At 47.7% G+C, this 19,913-nt stretch overlaps 1 protein-coding gene across 1 annotated transcript in view; it reads right to left on the bottom strand.

Moving 5' to 3' along the window:
• The window catches only part of NIPAL2 (NIPA like domain containing 2), a 65,933-nt gene that overhangs the window by 41,285 nt on the left and 4,735 nt on the right, over positions 1 to 19,913 (bottom strand). Inside the window, exons 2-3 of the mRNA XM_083186982.1 lie at positions 4,770 to 4,838; positions 3,634 to 3,805 (exon numbers count right to left, since the gene is read on the bottom strand). Coding sequence (XP_083043108.1) covers positions 3,634 to 3,805; positions 4,770 to 4,838 — 241 coding nt within the window. The remainder of the gene's footprint in view (positions 1 to 3,633; positions 3,806 to 4,769; positions 4,839 to 19,913) is intronic.

Raw genomic sequence — 19,913 nt, forward strand, 5'->3', positions numbered from 1 at the left:
GCATGTCCAAACTATGGCCCTCCAGCTGTTGTGAAACTACAAGTCCCATCATGCCTTGCCACAGTTTTGCTATTAAGTAATGCTAAAACTATGGCAAGGCATGCTGGGATGTGTAGTTTCACAATAGTTGGAAGGCCACAGTTTGGACACGTCTGCCCTATAGAATAGGTGTCGCTTTAGGGTAAATGTTCTCCGGGTGTCCCTTATAGAGCAGGAAAACCATTGGCCCCATATGAAAAAAAAAAAAAAAAACACTGGTCCACACAGGGACCAAAAATAAAATACATTAGTGCTCACATTTAAAAAGAATTTCCACATTGATCACCACAAAAAAAAAAACACATTTCCCCCCAAAAGAACACAAAAAGAAAATGCATCGATCACTAGATGAAAATAATACAGTCTGTGCCAAGCTTATCTTTTTTTAGAACACAGGAATGACCTTATGCCAATCTCTGGGCAGCTTCTTAAGCAATGAACCCTTAAACCAAGACTGACACCGACACCATCAATGTGAGAAAGGGAGCAACAGCAGCCGCCACCAACCAAAGGGGATTAGCAGAGGACAAGGGGAGGAGGGGCCTTCAGACAGATCTGACCCACTGATATCGGAAAGCGGTAGTCTCGTATGGCCAGGTTACAGAGACAGGACTGGTGCAGGAAGAGACCAGTGAATAATAGTTGAACTGATGGTGGTGGCTGTAAACTGAGGTGGATATCTCTAGTTCTGGTGGCACAATTGAGAACGGCTCAAGGCGCATAAGTGGCTTAAAAACACGGTTATACAGTAGATGTTGGCATTGCAACTCTGCAGAGGGCTTGCCGGTTTACATTCAGTAGAATTGCCTAGTCCTGCACCTCTTTTTTTAAAGGAAGTTTATAACCCTTTCTGCATCAATTTTGGGGATGTGCAGTTGCTCAAGACTCTTCCTTCATTTGTTCCCTGTCCACTGGCGACCTATAAAACTGCAAAGGCAGTAATTCAAGTCCACAACCCGACCTTCCCTGAACGAATGGCCTATCAGGATATATGACTGCAGAAGATCTTCTCAGAGTGGAGAAAAATAGGACATTTTCTGCAACCTAGAGAAGTGGTTGGAGCTAATATTGTCTGCAGCTTATAATGCAGAGTTTGCTTGAGTTCTGGGTACACAAGAGGGGAGATGTAGTAAGGGCCGATTCAGATATGACTGCTGGGCTGCGTGTTCTCAGAGCCCAGTGATCAGGTAAACGCTGCCCCGCCGACCGCACTCCCCCCACCCATGTGCACAGCTGCGAATGCGATCGCAGCCATGCACATGAGGGAAAAAACATTCAAACTAACTCACAACCGCTCCCCTCGGGACGCATCATTGAGTAGGCCCGGACTTACTTGGTGCTGCATTGGCCATGGGGAGAAGGAGGCCGCTGGTGACATCAGCAGCACTCCCTCCCAATGGGCGAGGAACGTCTGTGTTTTCTAGGACACTCCCAGAAAACGCATAGTTACTGCCCCCAAACACCCGCAGGGTGCCAATCACCCTGGCTGCCACCGCATGGACAGCTCATGCATGTGTACTATGGGCATGCGCATTCATTCGATAATCACCCATGCTGCGAATTTGCAGCTGTGCGATCAGCCTTTGAGAGTGATAAAGTACCAGTCAACCAGCTCCTAAAAACCATGCTACATTACAGAAAAATTACAGTGAAGAGCTGGTTGGTTGGTAGTCTACCTCTCTCCACCTTACAACTCTCCAAAGCCTAGTACATCTTCCCCTTGGTATGATACTTCCCTTCTTCCCCATCCCCCTTCTACATAGGTCTTATTTTTGCTTACTGTTATGGGTTTTTTTTTCTGCATATTTAGGCTGTCTTCAGTTAAAAAGAATTATACTGGTTTCTGTACATGTTGACTCGCGTTTGATTGGGTTTCTACCTTACTGCTACTGGACTCTCTGGCAGCTACTGGACCTTAATCTACTGATTATTAGAGGCTTGTTCAAAATCAATAAAAATATATTACAGGAAACAGAATATACACCCATCTGCCAGAACACTTAAACCACTGAAAGGTGAATAGAATAACATTGATGAACTTGATACGATGGCACCTGTCAAAGGTTGGGATAAATTAGCCATCAAGTGAGCACTCAGTTCTTGAAGTTGATGTGTTGGAAGCAGGAAAAATGGGCAAGCTTAAGGATCTGAGCAAAAAGACCCAGTTCCAAGCTTCCACCGCCGTGCTGGCAAGAATAGCATGGCAGTCCACACACCCTGGCTAGCTCCAAACTCCTGATGAGTCCAGCAAGGTTTACACTTGACAAAGAGCTCGGAACACGTTGCATGGCCCTTGCTGAACTTATGTAGACTGGGCCTTCCTATTCTTGTCAACATGCCGGTAAAGGTCTGGAACCAGGACTTGTTCCACTCCCCATGTGATGTGCTTTATTAGCACTTAATTCTGGTAGAGGAGCCATCTTGTTGAAGTTTGTTTCCCTGTTGTGTTATTTTAAAGTATTTTCATTTTAAGTGTTTAGTTTTGATATACAAATAATGTAGTAGTGTCTATCAGAAAAACACTGTGTCCCGCTCTTATTTTTGCAAGCATTATGTTGCCTTGAATGAGTGGAAGGAAACCATTCAATATAAGTCCTGTTGTATGGAACGGAGACAACGTGATCCTATTTATTCACCGGTGGAAGCAGAATCTACTATCAGGTGTTTGAAAACCTTAATTTGGATTTAAGGGTATCTTACTAGTCACACCATTTCCATGTGGCTTTGTCTATCAAAGGGACATAGGGCCAGATGAAACTTCAAAAAGTCAAAACAAGTGAGTAAATGAAAAGTGATAAGCCCATACCTCCCAACTGTCCCGCTTATCGCGGGAACAACCTGTTTTTTGGGGCGTTTCTATGTCCCTCCCAGGGCCGGCAGTGTCCCGCGATGGGGGCAGTAGGGAGTTCCCCCTGTCACACATGAATAGACGCTGCATGCGTACAGAGTCTATTCCTGCAGTCAGAGGGGCTGGGGCCATAGCCCCTCTGAAAATGGGGCGTGGCCTTGCGGCAGGGCAGCAAGTACAGGCCATGCCCCCAAATTTTCGGCGAGCATCTACGCCGTACGCACTGTCCATCTTTGGGACATTCAACAGTTAGGAGGTATGATAAACCACCAGCCAATCAGCTCCTAACTGCCATGTCAAAGGCTGTTTGAAAAATGACAGGTAGCAGCTGATTGGCTGAATGTTTATCACTCACAATTTTATCACTTTTCAAGTCTATGGGGGGTATTCAATCCCAGGTCTCGACTGTTGGTACGTCCCGACAGCCGTGACCCTGGCCCATGTTCGTTTTGCCCACCTGTCGATTGGCAAAAAGGGGGCGTGTCCACATAAACTGCCGTGGTTTGCCGAGATACAACCGTGATCGTGACAATCCTCGGCCGTTGCCCTTGGAGTTGGACAGGAACACAAGCTGCAGCTTATATTTCTTCAATCGTGACTTGCTTTTTTTGTATTGTGTATGTACGTTCCTAGAGCATATCTCCCAACATGTGGGAGAATGGAAGGGGTGTGGCTTCTTAAATTGCTGATTTTGCGCTAATAAATAATAGACTAAAGGAAATAAAGAACAAAAAAAAAAAACTTACCGATCACGGCCACACATCCCAGAGGAGCAATAAGCGTAGCCGGGGCAAATCCATAAGCAGCAAAGTTTCCCAGCTCCCCAACTCCCATGAGCAGGATTCCACCCCACCACAGCTTGCTTTGGTAATACGGTATTGGATCTTGTTGCCGAGCTAGCCGGACATGAGTGTATTTCTGGAATACAATAATCTTTATCAATTCTGAAAGCATTTTGGACCGGTAACAAGGTCAAATTCAGCTAAGTATGGTGTAGGCCAAATGTGAAGTTCTAAATAAAACAGGACAACAAATTTATGAACGGATCATCAGTATTAGCCAGCAAATATTTATCATATTCAGGGTCCTTGATGAGTTGTCCATTTCAAAGACCCCTTGGAGGCCTATTGTCATTACATGAAATCAACGCAATAATACAGTGCTCATAGTTTAGCTTACTGTGCTTACAGGCAGGGCAGCCGAGAGGTGTGCCAGGCCCCCGGTAAAATTGGGGGGACTGGCCTAATCATGGGAGGCATGGCCACCTCCTGCAATTAGGCCACGCCCCCAGATTATTACGGGGAGAGCGAAAAAACCTCTAAAGTCGAGGGGGGAATGTTATTATCCCCCCACCCCTTCAGCAGCACACACCTACAGCATGTGCTGTGCAGACAGCAGGCTCAGCATGAGCTCCCACGCTGTCAGCAGTGAGACGCTCATGCTGAGCCTGCTATCAGCACACCACATGCTGTACATGTGTGTGCTGCTGCATCTAGCGCCTGGGTGGGATGGAGGAGGAGGGGGGGGGGGAGTTAGACCAGGGCCCCCACCGGACCCCTCCAGCAAGCCTGGGCAATTAGTACCCCCCCCCCCCCCTCTTCGGCGGCCCTGCTACCTTCAACACTAATTTTTATTTTAGATGTTATCAAAGACAAATTGCTTTGCATATATTATATAACATGTCATTCAAATTTTTCTTATTCAGTACTTAAATTCTACTACGCAGATTTCTACTTATGTATATTCTTAAGATTTCGAAATATCAGTATGAAGTTTTGTGCTGTTTTCTTGTGTGGTTTTCCTAAAATTCACAATAAAAATAGCAAAAAGAGGCAATTGCATCACAAGTTTACCCAAGAAATTTTGCACTTAAATCTCTTACCTGTAGATTGAGTGATATGCTAATCAAGAAACTTCCAGCAATTGATAAAGCAATTCCAAAAATTTGGGACTGTAAAGAAATAAAAATAAATGTAAAAATAAAACAAAAACAAAGTACAAATTATTGTGCATATACTATATACATGGGAAGAGAACAATTTATGTTAAAAAAACTAAATATTTCAGGTCAATTAGTGCACTCTTCAATGGACATTGGCAAAATATAAACAGATACAATAATATAAGATTGAATTATGCTGTAAGAGATTTGTAAATCTATTAAATAGTTGATCTTACTAGTGATCTGATATTTGATTCCAAGAAAAAAAAAATATCTGTAATCTACATATTTAATTGGCTAATAATTGTTTTTGTGAGAGAAATTAATCTGCAACGACAACACCAATTTCAATGGTTTAGGTGTTATGTGATAGGGTGTGTGATACATTATATAAGTAAGTTTAATTTATATAGCGCACTTTCTCCAACAGGACAGGTCGCGGAATTTGAGAAGTAGTCAAGTAATAAGTTGTGATTTTCTTCCCATAGAAAAAAGTTTGGGGAATACGCACTTTTTCCCTTTGGGTTGTATATTGCAGAGAAGCCCTAGCCAACTTTTTTCTGAATTCTGTTAATATAATGAATTCTAACATTTTTGGGTACTTGTGAGTTATCCGGGCGTCCGATTTGTAAATCGGGTCGGATCGGGACATCGCATCGCATCGCATGCGACCATCGGATGCGATGCGATGCGATGCGATGACCCGATTTTTCCATAGGAATCAATGTTAAAATGGACTGAGTCCATTTTAACATGGAATTCAATGGGAAAAAGGGTCCTTTTCATACCCCTACTATCCAAGTGGGCATGGAGTTGGATATAAACCTGTGGCGAGCGTAGCGAGCCACCGAGCCCGAAGCGTGGCGAGCGTAGCGAGCCCCGCGAGGGGACACGGAATACCGTCCCCTCGCGGGGCTCGCTTCGCTCGCCACGCTTCGGGCTCGGTGGCTCGCTACGCTCGCCACAGGTTTATATCCAACTCCATGCCCACTTGGATAGTAGGGGTATGAAAAGGACCCCTTTTTCCATAGGAATCATTTTAACATTGATTCCTATGGAAAAATCGGGTCATCGCATCCGATGATCGCATGCGATGCGATGCGATGCGATATCGCATCGCATCTGATTGTATGCCTTAACTTAAGGCATACAATCAAAAAATCGGACGCCCAGATAACTCACAAGTACCCATTTTTGGACTCAATAAAAATTTGGGAAACAAATTATCAGGATAAAGTAAACTTTAGATGAAAAAAATGTTGGCTTGATTTCGAGCAACATGGTTGACTACTCATTATTATTATAACTTTTCTGCACATTCACCAGCCCCAGCATACACTCAGTCAAGCAGAGTGGGTACCCTCAGAGGGGATGGGCATGCTGTTTTGTTTGCCAATTGTGGGTTACACACCTAGGACTATATTAGTTTATGTCTATCTATTAGACTCCAATGGAAGAGTCTTATCTCATTTTTGAGAAATTTCTGATAATTTCTGTTATCAGAGATTATGCTTCCCGTGCCCGAGGCAAGCTAAATATAATCCCCGATAAGCAGCCGCCGAGACCGGGAACATATCCCGATCCAATGTGTTTTTGCCCGATTGCGGGTCGGTTTTTGCCAATAAAAACGGCCTCTGTATTTAATTGCGATTTCCACCTGTTTTTATGAGCGGAAGCAGCTTCAGGAAGAATAGAATATCCCGCTTATTCTCAATTCATGTTATACACAGTATTATGCTGCACATACAAAGCATCCAAAACACGTGTCGGGACAAATGCATACTTATAAGTAATGATGTTTGCTGCACCATTCAGAAGTGGAAACAAGGGCTTAACTACCATAGGTGCAAGGGGTGCAGCTGCTATGGGGCCCAGAGCTGAAGGGGGCCCATCTTTGCAGTTTAAGTAATATGTTTTACATAAATTTATCACCATCAGTTACTAAATAGGGGGCCCATACAAACTTTTGCTATGGGGCCCATGAATATGTAGGTACGCCTCTGAGTGGAAAGGTCTAGGAATTGACAGAAAAAGATTGGCTGATATGGGAAACTTCACCACCCATAGAAGCTTTAATGATGCGTAAAAGTTAATTAGAGTTAAATTGGAATGCTTATTTAGTGTTGTTAAGCATGTAGCAAATACCCTGCAGTTCAGTATGTGACCACATGGAGCACGTTTTGAGGGTGATTCAATTCCCAGCTAGATCTTTGTTATGCCAGCACCACATAATAAAGGTTTGGCTGATCCAGCACGGTTTTGAAATGGTCATATATAAGAGACACGAGGACAGGGCTTTCTGTGTCAGGAGCCGTATCACTATATGGAGTATGGAGAAGGCAATGGAATTGAGCAGGAAAGCACAGGGCAGAATAGGGATGGGAGGATCCTATCTAATGGATATTCCAAGATTGCAATGTTAAACGTAGCTTTATAAAGAAAAAGTTCACTTTCAACTCTTGTCTTACTCCACCCAGTAATACTGAGCGGAATGACAGGTTTAAGCCTCAAAAACATAAAGGGGTAGGGTTTTCTGGTTCAATTCCAGCTATTTTACAGCTAAAGTGGTGCTTGAAAGTTTGTGAAGACTTTTTCTATATTTCTTCTGAAATTTGGCCTACAACTATCTCAGATGTCCTAAAATTAGAAAAAAAGAGAACTAAACCAAACAAAAGAGACAAAAGAAAAAAAAGACTACTTTTTTTATCGTGGAAAATGTTCCATTATGACATATCTGCATACTTGCCTACTCTCCTGGAATGGCCGGGATGCTCCCGAAAATTGGGTCCCACTCCCGGCATCCCGGAATGGTGGGCAAGCCTCCCACATGCTCCCTGGAGCCCTCACACCACCCAAAGCTGCTGAAATAAATACCGCGTTCACAGCTCTTTGGGAAGGGGTGGGACTAAATGATGCAAGTGTATCATGCCACCAACAAAGGAGATTTCTGAGGACCTCAAAATAAGAGTTGTTGGTGCTCATTAGGCTGGAAACGGTTACAAACCCATATATAAAGAGTTTGGACTCCATGGGGTTTATTTACTAAGACTGAAGATGGGATGTTGCCACGGTGGTGGTGGTGGTTGGGAGGCTCCCTGCCACTAGCTGCTGGACATGCCCCATCCCCGGACAGTCGTGCATTTTTGGGAATGTCCCGGGTCCACCCGGGGCCGACAGTGTCCCGCCGTGGTGGTGGTGGTGGTGGGGGGGGGGGGGAGGCAGTTTGGCGTCCCCCTACTACCCACTAATAAGTTAGATTGGAGGGCTGGGGGCATGGCCAGCATGCTACACACTGCTGGGAAAAGGGGGAGGCAACTGTCCCTGCCACCAATGTTGGGAGTTATTATGGCCCTAAAGTGCTTGGCAAGTCTCTAAAATAATGAAAATAGGCAGTCTAGCTCACAATTGAGGCATTCCTGTGAAGCCACGCCCCATTATGCCAAGTTCTTTATGATCCTCCGGGGCACTGCTGCAAGGACAGGATGCTCAGAGCTCTTTTTACATCACTGTTCAAATCTAAGCGCTGCATTGAAGACAGCGGAACACAGGGAGCTCCATTTTATCTATTTTTATTAGTGGTGGGCAACGATTAAAATTTTTAATCGCGATTAATCGCATTAAATTTTGGCGATTAACTGCACTGATAGGCACAGAAGTGCCGCTTACATAAAATCTCGATGCCAGGGGTTCCATGCTCGTTGCCAGGTGGGATTACATGCTTGTTGCCAAGGGAGATTGCATGCTTGCCGCCAAGGGAGATTACATGCTTGTTTCTATAGTGGGTTTCATGCTTGTTGCCAGGAGTTTACTTGCTTGTTGTCAGTGGGGGTTTTGTGCTCCAAGCCAGGAAGGATTACTTGCCAGGGGGGTGGGGGTTCCTTGCTCGTTGCCAGGGGGGTGGTGGGTTACTTGCTCCATGCAAGGGGGGTGGGGGGTTACTTACTCCATGCAAGGGGGGTGGTGGGTAACTTGCTTCCTTCCAGGGGGGTGGTGGGTTCCTTGCTCGTTGCCAGGGTTTGCAGGGTCCACAGCGCTCCCGGAATCCGCACTTCCGGGTAGCGCTGGTCACTTTGCACATCCCTGACAGACGCTAGAGGCAAAGGAGCACCTCTAGTGTCTGTCTCCTTCACAGTGGTGGCCATATTTGGAGGGGCGCAGGGTCTCCGTCAGCATGTGGACAGAGACTCTGCACCCCTGCGGTGCAGACCTGTCCGTTTCCCCGTGCCCGGCAGCCCCGCCCCTCCCGATCCCTGCCACCGCAGCGCCCCCATCCCACTGCCCCCCCCGGGCGTTAGCGGCAATAATAAATGTAATCGTCGTTAATGTGCTAGCGCATTAACGCGTTATCAACGTGTTAACGTGCCCAGCACTAATTTTTAGACTTTAGTGCATGTTAGAACTTGCTACTATGTTAAAGCCTGCATTTATATTGTTTTGGTTTATATATAAAAGTATCGAAAGTAGTGTTTCCCATAGCAACCAGTCAGCATTAGGGTAGCATTTATCAAGTCATACATGCCTACCCTACATCCCTGGAGCTGCGGGATATGCTGCACCACCGATGCTTGCTCCCAGACAGTGGCTGCGCCACATCGCATCCCCCCCCAAAGATATACGGGTGAGAGGAGTGGGGCGGGAGAACAGGAGAAGAGGAAGCCTGGAGCAGTAGATGGAAGTGCTGGGATTTGAAAAGTTAGTGCAGCAGCAGCAGCGCGGATGGGACTTCAGTGCTCAGATTTAGAGGCCCCGTCCATGTCACCCCTGGCACCATGCATGTCACCCCTGGCAGTGAGCAAGAAACCCCTGGAAAGGAGCATGAAACCCCTGGCACTGAGAATGTTACTCCTGTCCCACAAAGCCACACCCTAAATTTTTGCAGCGTGCCTTCGGCGCACACTGTCTTATTTCTTTGGGTGTTGGGTTGTTTTGCACTGTGGGACATAATTTGAATTAATGGTGGTATTATTTTTTTCATTGGTATATGGGATAGGCCATAAATGTAAAGCTTGCAGGCAGGCACCGAACACCCTAGCACCAACCCTGGCTGTGACATATGGGGGGGGCAGGGCCGGCGCTACCCACTCAGCAGCTCCTGCAAATCAGGGAGGCGCCATGCTGAAAAGGTGCCATCTCCCTCCCTGCTCTGCTTAAGCTGCCTTACTGTCACTGCCTCCTGCACGCCGCCCGCAGCACCTGTCTGACAGCGGGCGGCAGTATGGAGAGGCTGAGCAGCTCCCTGCACCGCGCACACACTGTCCTCCTCATTGCGACCTGCCCTCTCTTCCTCACAGACACTTGCGCTGAGGCATGTAGCGCTGTCTGTGAATGCCTGGATGACATGTCATGTCCGGATCCGCCCCCTACCCATTGCTCCCTGCGCCTGTCAGCTGTCAATCAAATGACGAACAGGCAGCAGCACCGCCTCCCCTTCCTTCCCTCTTCTCAGTGTGCTGTGCCACTGCCGCTGCCAGTCCTCAACACTCCGCCCCCTCTATCTCCTCCCCTCTTCTTCCATCTCCTCCTTCTCTCCCCTCCTTTCCCCCTCAGTCACGAGTGCTGCACATACTTTTTGTACTGCTTTCAGATCGCATCACACACACATTGCATGCATGCCGTGCGATGCGATCTAGCACATAACGTATGCGATTCTCGCAGCGCGTATAGACACCTTTAGTGCCTGCAACATTTTGCGGACACAGCACTGAGATGGTCTTTGCATACATGTACATGCACCCGAGATCCTCCATAGGATCGCATGTTGAATACACTCCCACAATTGGGCTGCAGCTTGTTGCAATGGCAATGTGAAAGGGTGCAAAATGTATGGTTTGCAGGAGGGCGCCGGACACCCTAGCACCGGCCCTGGGGGGGGGGGGGGGGGGGGGGGGGGATTATGGACTGCATTTGGAAATCACTCTGTAAAAATCCTGGGTTTGCCATTGACAGTGAACTTCTACATTCACTGCTCTGCAGACTCCTGATAGACATTTACTTCCAGGAGCTATGTAACATGATATGTTTATACAGTAATGCAAACAACAGGGTGGTGTCCCCACACACAGCATATGTTGCACTAAACAGAACCACGCTGTACACATTACTGGAGCGACAGCTACAGAGTCTACTTTCCACTAATCATTTTGCAAATCTGCCAGATGTCTAATTTCTAGGGACAACGACAGGTTTTAAAGATTTGTCCCTGGATAGATAATTTATTGAAAAGCAACAAGTGCTCCACCAGCAATGCGTGTATTCTGTATGCAAGGTGCAGCTTGTCTGCTGTGCTGTGTGTGGGCTTTGTGAGTTCAAGTGTTTTCAATGGGAATATTTAACATGCAAAAATATGAATGTAACTACGATCAGGGATCTTGTACTGATGAAGGTTTTAATTAACCCCTTCCCGACCAGGCCTTTTTTGTTAATTTTTTTTTTTTTTTTCCTCCTTGCGTTCAAATAAGCGTAACTTTTTTAATTTTCCGGCTATATAGACACATGAGGGCTTTTTTTTTGCGGGACAAGTTGTACTTTTTAATGGTACCATTTACTATACCGTATAATATTCTGGGGAATCAGGAAATAATTCAATTTGTGGGAAAAAAAAAAAAAAACGCCATTCCACAATTTTGCGCTGGTTACAGTTTTTTTGGAGTTCATAGTTCGTTTAAAATGATGGGTTATCTTTATTCTATGGGTCGTTACGATTCTGGTGATACCAAACTTATATAGTTTTCGTTATGTTTTACCACTAAAAAAAAAAATAGCAACTTTTACGGTTTTTCTAATTTGCGTCGCGTCGCCATGTTCTGCGGCTTATAACTTTTTTATTTTTCCACCTACGGACCTGGGTGAGAGCTCATTTTTTGCGGGCTGAAGTGTACTTTTTAATTAATACCATTATGGGATATGGGCGACTTTCTGATCTCTTTTAGTTATTTTTTTTTGGGTAGGCGATGCGACCAAAAAACGTAGTTTTGGCGTTGGGAATTATTTTCCGTTTACGCCTTTAACCGTGCGGGATAACTAATGTTATATTTTAATAGATCGGACTTTTAGGAACGCGGCGATACCAAATATGTTTATTTTTTTTATTTATTTTTATTTGTGAAATGGGGAAAGGGGGGTGATTTGAACTTTTAATATTTTTTTATTTTTTTTTTATTTTTAAACTTATTTTTTTTTATTTTTTTTTACTTTTACTACAAGGCCCCCTAGTGTACTTGACCACTAGGGGGCGCGATCGCCTGTACTAGGTTCAGCCATAGAGCTCTATGGCTGAACATAGTGATTTTCAGCACTTTCTATTACATCCTGCCTCAGGCAGGATGTAATAGGAATACTGACACGGCCAGCACAGGGGTCTACATTAGACCCCTGGCTACCATGGCAACCGATCGGCACCCTCCGATCTCGCCGCGGGGGGCCCCGATCGGCGCCGGAGGGGGGCGCCCCCCCTCCGATCAGCTATTTAAGCACTGCGGGCGCTTTGCCCGCGGTGCTTAAAGGGTTAAACGGCCACGATCGGCGAACTCGCCGCTCGTGGCCGTGAGAGCAGGTACCTGGCTGTAATATACAGCCATTACCTGCTCTCTTTCAAGCCAGCTCACTCCGTGAGCTGGCTTGATTCCCCTGCAACCGACATATGACGTAAATGTACGTCATATGTCGGGAAGGGGTTAATCAAACCCAATTGGATTACACCATGACGGGTCTATCAGAGGACAAATTAAAAAATGTGTTTTGAAACCCAACATTAAAACAGCATGGGAGCGGTTTGCGGCTTGCTGGGGGTGTGGCCACTCCATAGTGGGCATGCCGCATATCCCAACCAAATCAGAACAGAGACATTATGCAGCGCGGTAACCAGCATTCGTGGTCGCCATCCTGGCTCCACCCCCTTTGCGTGTGACATCAGTTCAGGGGGTGGGGTCACTGGCACACGGAAACCACAGTGTCCGGGCTGCTGTGGGGGACACTACTACCGTGCACCAGCACTTCTCTCTTTAGAACAACTACATACCTCCCATTGTATTGGACTTCATACATGACCCAATCCAGGAGGGACAAAATTGCTCTGTTCCTGGACTTCCCTGACAGTTACAGAGGTGGGGCCGCAGTCCAAAATTCAAATATGGGTACCCCACCTACTGCCACCTCCAACACTTTTGTCCCTCCTGAAATGGGTCATGTTGGGAGGTATGGGACTGCCCTGCTGACCCACCTGCATGCAGGGCAGTAGAGGGTGTGGCCTAATTGTGGGAGGCGTGGCCATGCACACTATAAAATACAGTAAAAAATAGTATTGTAAGCGGCTCCCTGGCCAGTAGCATGTGCAGGATTGACAAGAGCTGCTGTAGCTGCTTCTGCCACCAGGTAACAGGGGAACCACTGGGCCCCTCCATCAGACTTGGGCCCAAGCAAATAGTACCCTCCCCCGCTCTCTCTCTCTCTCGGCACCAATGCCTGCATGTCACAGTGTTCCATCATGTTGTTTGGGGTGGGGGGAGCACACACACACTGCTTAACCGCTGCAGAGAGAGTAAGTAAATAGATGCTGTGTGCATCTATCCATCTACTGCAATGAGAACAGTAGAGCCGCTAGGCTCAGCCTCTCCATTGGATGTGCACAGGATCCGCCTTTAGATAGGAGGAATGCAACTAGGAAGTTACCCCAGTATTGACCTTGATTCACATGCTTCCCTGAGGATGTCCTTAACATACCATCTAATGGGGACACAATGCTTATGTGACATCCAACCTCCTCTGCCACAATCCACCACTTCACCAATAATACTTGTACATCACAGTCATAGAACACAGAATAAAACTTACTCACTGTGACGAAACGAGATGGACCTGGACTGAGAACCTTTATATTCCCCTCTCGTTTCTCACAGTGTAATGCACTTGTTACTCCTAGCCTAGTTTAGGTATGTACACAAGAGCATCAGTGTATTTGTTATTTACTGCAATCATAGGCGTGCGCAGCCTATTTTCTTAGGGGGTGCACCATTGGAGGGGTGTGTCCATCACAGTCTACTGGGCGTGTCCATCGCCGCCTACTGGGCATCAATGCAAACTAAATAGAAGGTGACTTATTTATGTATATGCACTTGAGAGTGAATCATTCTCCCACACATATACTAGACACAGGGACATTGCATGTCAAAGGTGCGCTGCAAAAATCTACACTGTAATGCCCATTACACATAATGGCACACACTGTAATGCCACACACTGTAATGCCCATTCCACATAATGCCACACACCATAATAACCATCACACATAATTCCACACACATTAATGCCCATTACACATAATGGCACACACAGTAATGCCCATTACACATAATGGCACACACAGTAATGCCCATTACACACAATGGCACACACAGTAATGCCCATTACACACAATGGCACACACAGTAATGCCCATCACGCATTATGCCATTCAACATAATGCCCATTACACTTAATGCCACACACCATAATAACCATCACACATGCCACACACAGTAATGCTCATTTCACATAATGCCACACACCGTATGGCATAACAGACATTACACATTATGCCAGGGCTTGCCAATTTTTTGTAAAATAGGAACAGTGCATGCCAAAAATTTACACCGTTATGCCTATTACACATCACACACCCATTACACAGTATACCACATGCCATAATGCCTATTACATGTTATGTCACACACCATAATGCCCATTACTCATCACACTGTAATGCCCATTAAACATTACGCCACACACCATAATGTCCATTACACATTACGCCACACACCGTAATGCTGATTACATGTTGCGCCTCATACTGTGATGCCCATTACACGTTGCGCCTCACACTGTGATGCCCGTTACCCCTCACACCATGATGCCCCTTACACGTTACGCCTCAGACCGTGTTGCCCTTTACACATTACACCTCACACCATGATGCCCATTACACCACACAACGTAATGCCCATTACATCACACACCATAATGCCCATTATATGTTGCGCCTCACATTGTGATGCTCATTACACGTTGCACTTCACACTGATGCCCATTACATGTTGCACCTCACACTGTAATGCCCATTACGCCTCAGACCATGATGCCCCTTACATGTTACACCACAGACTATGATGCCCATTACACATTATTTGACATACGTGATGCCCATTACACATTATTAAATATGAAGTATTGCTTACCTACATGTTAATTGCTAGAGCTTTCATGCTTGATGCCAGGGCTTTCATGCTCAATGCCATGGGGATAACATGCTCGGAGGGCTCAGGAGGTCTCTGGAACAGCACACGCAGGGCTGGAGCACAGTAGCACAGCACTTGGCATTAACTTACTGGGGCAGTGAACTGGGCATACTGGGACTGGCTGGACATGGACAGGCAGCAGTCAGTGCAGCCAGATGTTGGCCAGCCGTGTAAATTTAAATGTTGCCGGTTGCTTCCCCAGTGTCCTTCTTTAGCTTCTACGCATGCGCCGGACACACAGTGGATGGGGACAGAGTGCCATGGAGAGGGGGACAGTGCCATGGAGAGGCAGTGTCAGAGAGAGAGGGCAGAGAGCCATTGAGAGGCAGTGCCATGGAGAGGGGGGGAAGTGTGAAAGAGAGAGAGAGAGAGAGAAGAGAGTGCCATGGAGGGGGGGGGAGGGGAAGCAGAGTGTCATGGAGAGGGGGGGACAGAATGCCATGGAGAGGGGGGACAGAGATAGAGAGAGTGGGAGCAGTGTCAGGGAGAGTGGGGGCAGAGTGCCATGGAGAGGGGGAGCAGAGTGCCATGGAGGGGGGGGGGGCAGAGTGCCATGGAAAAGGGGGGCAGAGTCAGAGAGAGAGAGGAAGCAGTGCATGGAAAAGGGGGGCAGAGTCAGAGAGAGAGAGGAAGCAGTGTCAGGGAGATAGTGGGGAAAAGTGCCATGGAGAGGGGGGGGGGGGGGGGGGGGCAGAATGCCATGGAGGAGGGGGCAGAGTGCAATGGAGAAGGGGGGGCAGAGTACCATGGAGATGGGGGTCAGAGTGCCATGCATATGGGGAGGGGGGCAGTGTCAGAGAGTGAGCAGTGTCAGGGAGAGGAGGGGCAGTTTCAGAGAGGGAGCAGTGTCAGGGAGAGAGGGGGCAGAGTGCCATGGCAAGGGGGGGGGGGGGGGGGGGGGGCAGACTGCATGGAGAGGGGTATCAGTGTCAGGGAGAGCAGAGTGTCATAGAGAGGGGGGGCAGAGTGTGTGAGAGAGAGGGAGAGTTTTAGGGAGAGGGGGCAGGAGGGAGAGCACACTACCTGTCCTGAATTGAGCTGAGTAGTGAGGTATCTGATGGGGGTGGGCATTTCGCGTCATTAAGCCCCGCCCCCTTTCTACCCGAGAATCGCGGAACTCTCCTCCTCTAAGCGGCTGCAGCCTTGTGATGACTGGGGACTTCCTCCCAGACCAGCGGCCACTAGGAGGTGCAGCAATCGTGCGGGGGTGCCAGTCATTAGGAGGTGCCTGTGCACCCCTGGCACCCCCTGTGCGCACGCCTATGACTGCAATCAGGTATATTTTGCAATATTGTATGTATTGGAGAGATACAAGTCAATGCCAGGTATCTGGGCTAGATAATTACCATGTGTATCACATATGCAAGTCCATTATGTGAGGTGTGATGCTGGTAATGTAGAAGAACAATGCCTGTGACTGGTAAAATAGCTGCCAGACAAAGATAAATCCTATCTAGGTCAGCCGGTAATCTGGCAGGTAATTAGGCGACACCTCCCAGAGGATGTACAATGGGTCTCTACTGCACTATACTGGCTGGCATAGCAATAGGATATCGGACCCCTTGAGTAGACTTCGTGGCACCAGGAGGGATTTACCAGCCAGGTATACAGTGGTGGCCCGTACCTGTTCTGGGGAGGGGGGCTGCCTCTGGCCGCATCTGCAGCCGCTGCGGGGGTACTGCGATGCAGGCACACCTGTCCCTGTCGCCGCTCCCAGTCCCTGCTGCAGAAAGTATCCAGCGCTTCTGCAATGATCACAGGCGCCGGGACTGGCGCATGCACAGTACAAACATGTGTACTGCGCATATGGCCAGCTTCTATGGGCTGCTTCAGTAGCAGCCCATAGAAGGCAATCATGGTCCCAGCGCCTGTATAATACAGATGACAGGCACCGGGACCAGCGTGTGCACAGTACCGATATAGGTACTACACATGCGCAATCGGGGATTGAGCACGGCAGCCCACAGAAAGGCATCCCAGAGAGAGGGAACTCCTCCCAATGGGACTGTCTTGGTGACTGGCAGTTCGGACTTCCAATAGGAAGTCATTGCCAGTCACAGTGAAGCCAGTGCAGTCTCACAGACTGCATCTACTTCACTTCAGTGGTGGATTTCACCTGGGGGGGGGGGGGGGGGGGGCTGCAGCCCATAGGTAAAAACCACCACTGCAGGTATATTTGATCTGTGGATTCTGTATAACAGATATCAGAGGAAATCCTACCAGGGCAGGGCCTGTGTGAGCCAGTACCCAGGCTGGGGGAGTTGGGGACGCAGGACTGTCTAGCTAATGGTAGTAGTAAGGCTGCAGATTACGGAGATTGCTATTTCAGGGTGCCAAATGCAAGAGGCTGCTGGAGGATTAGGGTTACCACCTTTGTGTTGAGAGATTCCCAGAGAGTGGCTCGCCCCTTGAACCACACACAGCCCACCCATTGACTTGCCTTGGTTATTTTTAACCATTACTTCAATTCTATTCTTGATTTTGCACACTGTAATGCCCATTACACATTATACTACACACTGTAATACCCATTACATATTATACCACACACCATGATGCCCATTACACATTATGCCATACACCATGATGCCCATTACACATTATGACACACACTGTAATGGCAAATACATATTATGCCACATAAGTGTCACTTATCTACATGTTAATTGCTAGGGGCAGAATTCTCGATGCCAGGACCTTCATGCTCGATGCCAGGGCCTTCTTGCTCATTGCCATGGGGGATTACAAGCTCGTAGCGGAGAGCTCAGGGCCCAGGCAGGGCAAGTCAGGACTCACTCAGAGCAGCAGCTGCAGGAGGACACCAGAGGGCCCCTTGGCCCAGAGTCAGCCTCACTTAGTCAGGGCAGGAACAGAGAGGGTTGAGGGTTCAGGGCAGAAGTGGAGAGAGGGGACTGCTAGGGAAGAGGGGCAGTCACACAGGGCTAAAGCACTGCAAAGTGGGGCTGGGGCGGGCAGCGCAGGGCTCAGTCAGGAGTCAGGACACTGGGACTGGGGTCTGGTGTCAACCTGCCCTGTGGAGAACAGGGAGTGGGAGGGCCCTGCTAAGGCAGGGGTTCCTCAACTAACAGGAGCAGAGCCACAGCAAGCTGTAGGCCCACACAGGGCTGGAGCTCTGCACTGGGGTGGCAGAGCCTAGGTCTCAGGACACTGGGACTGGGACAGGCTGGCAGCCAGCCTGGTGTGGTGTCAGCGGCCAGTGGCAGCCAGGCTGCCCTGTGGTGGAGAACAGGCAGCATGAACAGGGAGTAGGAGGCGCTGAATTCACATACCGGGCCCAGCTTTTTGTCCCGGCAGCAAATGCGTGCACAGTCTCAGTGTCAAGCTGCATCAATTTGTCACTGTCAGTGCTGCCGGGTGGTGACGTGCACTCGGCAGAGGAGGTGACATTTTATAGTCTGGGAACATCACCCGTCCGGACTATCTATCTATCCGCCCGGCCTCTGGACACTTGTATTAATTACCAGATGGATGGTAACCCTAATATATATCATTTCCATAAAGCGGCACCCGTTGGATTTGTCATATAAATTACCACACCTGGTGTGCAAGCTTTCGGGGGTTTATTCCCTTCTTCAGGCAAATTATGCAGGACAGATGACAATCAAATCTGTAACTCCGGTCACCTTGGCAACCAGACGCCGCTCACATAGATAACATTACTGTGATCCAAAATACATAATAATCAGAAAATAATGGTCTAACTACTGTATAACGCCGCTGGAGGATGTTAGGCTCCTATGCTTGTGAAGCTACCTCTCGATGTTGCGGAGGGTGATTCCAAGGAAAAGTTGTGGGAACTCAATGAAACGCGTCAGTTGCTACAGTGTTATTACAGACCTTTGGACACCAGCTACATGAATTGGTAACGTCCAGCTTAGAACCAGCTCTTTTTACCTCCTTATTGAACATATGAGTGATCGACGGAAAACTAAAAACAGCTCAGAAAAACTTTGGGGACCCACCACTTACCATTCCTTGGAATCGCCCGCCGCAACATCGAGAGCCTAACATCCTCCAGTGGTGATAAACTACCAAGCAAGGTTTATGAATGCTGTTAATGCATTATGGGGACCTATGACCCCGGAATTATCATTTTTAGACAATTATAAACATTAAATTAAGATCTTTTTTAAGTGTATATGATCGTTATAGAACCTTGTGTCTGTCTCCATGGAAATCTTTTTATTATTATGGTAAAGAACATAAATGAATCAATTAAATAATGTAAATTATGGTTAAGGATGCTGGGTATAAATATGAGCACCCAGGGAGCGGGCGAACTCTGCGCTAAGTCCGGTTGCCGAGTGCTTGCTCATGGCCTTCCGAGCAGGGGGTGGAGAGGGGCGTTGCGGCTTGATCAGAGTCACTACCATATGCGCAGGCCCTGTGTTTCATGGGCGTTCCAATGATAACGCAGGGCGTGCGTATGGAAATGCCGGGCGTGCAGGGGGGGTGGACAGCTGACTTAACCGGATGTCATCTGCCCCGCCCATATCCCGGCTTTCCTTCACTCCTATGCACGAGTGGTCTAGACCACTCGTGCATGGGCGAGCGCTTTCCACATCATTCAATGGTCGCTGACCATCAATGATGAGGGAGGTTCCCACAGGCATTTGAATGGATGGTCACATAAAACATCCATTCGCATGCCGAATTCGGTGGGCGAATGGGCGGTGCCGGAGAATTGGTACATTCCCCTCGGCCCGTGCACAGGTCCGAGTGAAACGATCAGAATAAGGGCCATAAAACATTCTCACAGCAGCATCTCTAATCTATCAGACATTTCATCTAGTAT

This window comes from Crinia signifera, chromosome 5 (assembly GCF_055691185.1).
Source record: "Crinia signifera chromosome 5, ASM5569118v1, whole genome shotgun sequence".
Taxonomy (NCBI): Eukaryota; Metazoa; Chordata; class Amphibia; order Anura; family Myobatrachidae; genus Crinia; species Crinia signifera.